The sequence below is a fragment of the Centruroides sculpturatus genome, unplaced genomic scaffold (genome assembly GCF_000671375.1).
Source record: "Centruroides sculpturatus isolate CEXI.00-Female unplaced genomic scaffold, Cexi_2.0 scaffold6144, whole genome shotgun sequence".
In the NCBI taxonomy this organism is placed as follows: Eukaryota; Metazoa; Arthropoda; class Arachnida; order Scorpiones; family Buthidae; genus Centruroides; species Centruroides sculpturatus.
This window is the reverse complement of record NW_019390231.1, coordinates 1-3,471: the sequence shown is the minus strand read 5'-3', so window position 1 is coordinate 3,471 and position 3,471 is coordinate 1. Positions and strand designations below refer to the sequence as shown.

Below are 3,471 nucleotides of genomic sequence, written 5' to 3'. Positions count from 1 at the left end.
ACTTGGCACTATACACAACTGAATGCACTACAAGAAACTTATAGTAATTTCACCGTTTTAGGGTTTCCTTGTAACCAATTCGGGATGGTAAGTTTTTTATTTTATTTTATATATAAACTGGTAAAATCTATCTTTAACTTCTGTAAAGGATGTTTATTTCCTGTAGTTGTTTCCTTCGAACATTTCTTTCTGTTGTTTTTAAATAATGGTTAATTGTTTTAAGTAGAACAGTTATAAACTTTGCGATTAAAAATTATTATTATTATTAAATTTTTTTTATTTNTTCTTTCTGTTGTTTTTAAATAATGGTTAATTGTTTTAAGTAGAACAGTTATAAACTTTGCGATTAAAAATTATTATTATTATTAAATTTTTTTTATTTAACTTATTGGAAAAACTTTCAACTCCTAGAAGGTTTTTTTTAACTTTTATCATAATTCTTAAATAAATAAGAATTGTACAGTCTAACATCCGAACAATGGCCATTAGCTGCTGTTTAGAGGTTATTTTATGTGCCTCTTTATTTAAATAATAATAATAAAATCTGAAAAAGTAAGCAATCGTTGTTAGGAAGTTGGAAGTTAATCGTAATTTGATTTTTTTTCAGGTTATATTAAAATTATTTAACAAAAACAGGAGATAATATAAACAAATAATAGAAGTTGGGAAATCCTCGACAAATAGATTAATGCTAAATAAAAGATAAAATGTGGAACAAACCCGACCGGAAAGATGGAAAAATTAAATGAAATTAGCATAAAGAATAAAGTCGAAACGTATTGTATTATCATATCATGCTATAGAAAATTAAAATTTGCAATCTATCGAGAGTAAATTATAATCAACCCAATATTTACATACTTTAAATTGACTTTTTCGTTATTAAAAATAAGGAAAAAAAAAATCAAAAATTTTTAATAATTATAATAACTTATTGTTGAGAAATCCTCTAAGAATTTTGGTATTTAATATTACATATAACTAAATGTTTTGCATTTGCTATAAAATAAGTCTTATTAGATTTTCTTCGCCTTGGGGGCACTAAGAAGATATTTTAATCATACCCTTTGTGGGTTTGGCAAGGCCCACAATAGGGTATTATTTTATGGTTTAGGGCAAAGCCACAAAGGGTATGACAATAGGGTCGAGGCCCGATATTCGGGACAGACCAGAGAAAAATTGCTTAGAATTTTTAACTCCTCGGATTCGATTCCGGATCGCCCAGAGCGGCAGTCTTTAACCGCCTCTTAAATCACGTTTTTGGCATCATATTGAAGAGAGTCCATTAATTAATCCATTGTATTTTTAAAATAAACTTCCATTATTATAATCTTTTGCAATATTATTTAAATCAGTAATATACATATATTTTTAGCAAGAACCCGGAGGCGATGGCACAGAAATTTGGAACGGGATACAATACGTTAGACCCGGTAACGGATTTACACCTAATTTTCCAATCTTCACGAAGATCGAAGTTAATGGCGAGAAAGAGCATCCACTTTATACTTATCTGAAGGTAGAAAACTAATTGATTTTAAATTATTAATTAAATAATAACTAGCGATTATTAAATTAATGATTTCTTTGCAGAAATTCTGTCCTCCAACTCGAGATTCATTCGCACCTAAAGAGAAACTTTTCTATTCTCAACTTACTAATAAAGACATTCGTTGGAATTTTGAAAAATTTCTAATAAATCGCCATGGTAAACCGGTAACGCGTTACGATCCAAGCGTGCAACCCCAAATAATAGCTAGGGACATCGAACATTTACTCTCTTCCAATATACTTTAAGTCATACGAAGAATTAGTGTGTGTATTGATGAATATTTCGCTCTTACTTCCTATAATGAAGAATAAATCAGCACCTGTCTTTCAGACAGTTGGTTTATTTGGAATATATTTATATCCCGGTTTGATCTTGTGCATTCAATCATTCTGGAAATGAATATTTACGGAAAGATTTGAAGTGGAATATTTCAAGTTTTGTGTCTTTAAAAGACAATATGAATATTTTTGGGAAATTTTTTGATGATTTATAAATATAATCACTATTGTATTTTTTTAAATAAATGATTCATGATTTAATTATATTTAACCATTTATTTATAAATAATTTTTCTACACAATAACATAATTTGTGGTAAATAAATACCAGTCGATCCCCCCATAACACTGTTGATAATTCCGTTTTATATGAATTTCATGTTGTACGAGTCACTTAGATTTTACAAATACGTGTACCGGGCTGTAAACGGCTCACGTATTTGTAAAATCTAAGTGACTCGTATAACATGGAATTCATATAAAACGTAATTATCAACAGTGTTATAGGGGGGTCGACTTGTACATAATTTTTAATCTTATTTATAATGTATAGACCATAATAAAAACTGGAACTCTGTTCAATTAAAAGAAATACGTGAAATAATTCACAAATTTCTATTAAAAATATTCTCTTCAAACATTATTTAAACTTGTTTTATTCAATTTTATAATAAGTACAGATTATTTTGTTTACTATTTGTTAAAGTATTGAAAACTTTTGTTAGTTATTTAGGTGAAGGTCTTATCAAACTAAGAAACAAGGTCTTTTCGAACTGTAGATACTAAATAATAATGTTTAGATGATTGATTTTAAATTAAACTAACGATTTCTTTCGTTAAATAACTTTTTTTTTATAAGAGAAATGATTTATAGAGAAGAATATGTAGTTAAATTATCCAAGGTTATCAGCTGTAAATTTTCCTATAGATACATATCAAGTATGTATTCAACGTTGTATAGTATATTTAGCAATTTAAATGCGATCCAATCTGGTGTGGTAACATTTCAAGACACGTAGAAGACTTCTGTAAAAAAAAAAAGAATCAAATCTCAACATTATGGCACTTTTAACGCTGCAAGCAACGGAAAAGCGGCTGTATAAGCACACGTGGATGTACTGTATTTTGGGAATTTATGCCGAGGACCATGGACTTTACAAGAAAGGATGAATGATCACTCGATAAAGGAAATTGAACGTCTGGTCGAGGACATAAACCTATCATTTCACATGTTGAAGATGTTTCCACAGTTATTGGGTGAATAGTCAATAAATATCCAAGCTTCAGTAGAGGACGTGCAATGTCACGGCAGTTGGTTGTATCCTGTGGCACAGTGTGGAAGATACTGAGAAAATGCCTAATTTTCCGTATCTCATTCTCTTTAAAACTTATAATTTCTTTTATGAAATTGTTATGTGAGTAAATAGCAATAAAATGTTAAAAAAAAAATCTCTCACCCGAAGGGATCAGCCAAGGGAGGATACTCAGAAGAATCAAAATACATTCACGAAATCTCAAAATCGCACTCTTCATAACAAAAAGTGCAAAACAATATAAAGTCAATTGTTGAGTTCATTTGTTATGAAGATATAAATGAAGATGAAAGAAAATTTTGTATGTTCCGAATTTAACACGAAGTTG

The 3,471-nt window shown here is 29.1% G+C and overlaps 1 protein-coding gene and 1 long non-coding RNA gene across 2 annotated transcripts; one reads left to right on the top strand and one right to left on the bottom strand.

The window, feature by feature from the left end:
- The first annotated feature begins 6 nt into the window (after positions 1-6).
- LOC111617435 (glutathione peroxidase-like) lies at positions 7-2,091 on the top strand. Its single transcript, XM_023358727.1, has 3 exons — positions 7-87; positions 1,376-1,519; positions 1,594-2,091. Exons 1-3 carry the CDS (start codon positions 85-87, stop codon positions 1,795-1,797), a joined length of 351 nt encoding a protein of 116 aa, XP_023214495.1. The 5' UTR covers positions 7-84; the 3' UTR covers positions 1,798-2,091.
- Positions 2,092-2,347: 256 nt separating this feature from the next.
- On the bottom strand, positions 2,348-3,407 carry LOC111617436. The gene is made up of 3 exons (XR_002755410.1): positions 3,288-3,407; positions 2,950-3,217; positions 2,348-2,856 (listed from the first exon to the last, which is right to left on the bottom strand). It is a non-coding gene; the product is annotated as an uncharacterized LOC111617436 (long non-coding RNA).
- Between the last annotated feature and the right edge of the window lie 64 nt (positions 3,408-3,471).

Excerpts from the sequence above, each read along its gene's own strand:
- LOC111617435 (XM_023358727.1), top strand. Across the intron at positions 1,520-1,593 it reads CACTTTATACTTATCTGAAG|AAATTCTGTCCTCCAACTCG; the intron begins GTAGAAAACTAA and ends ATTTCTTTGCAG.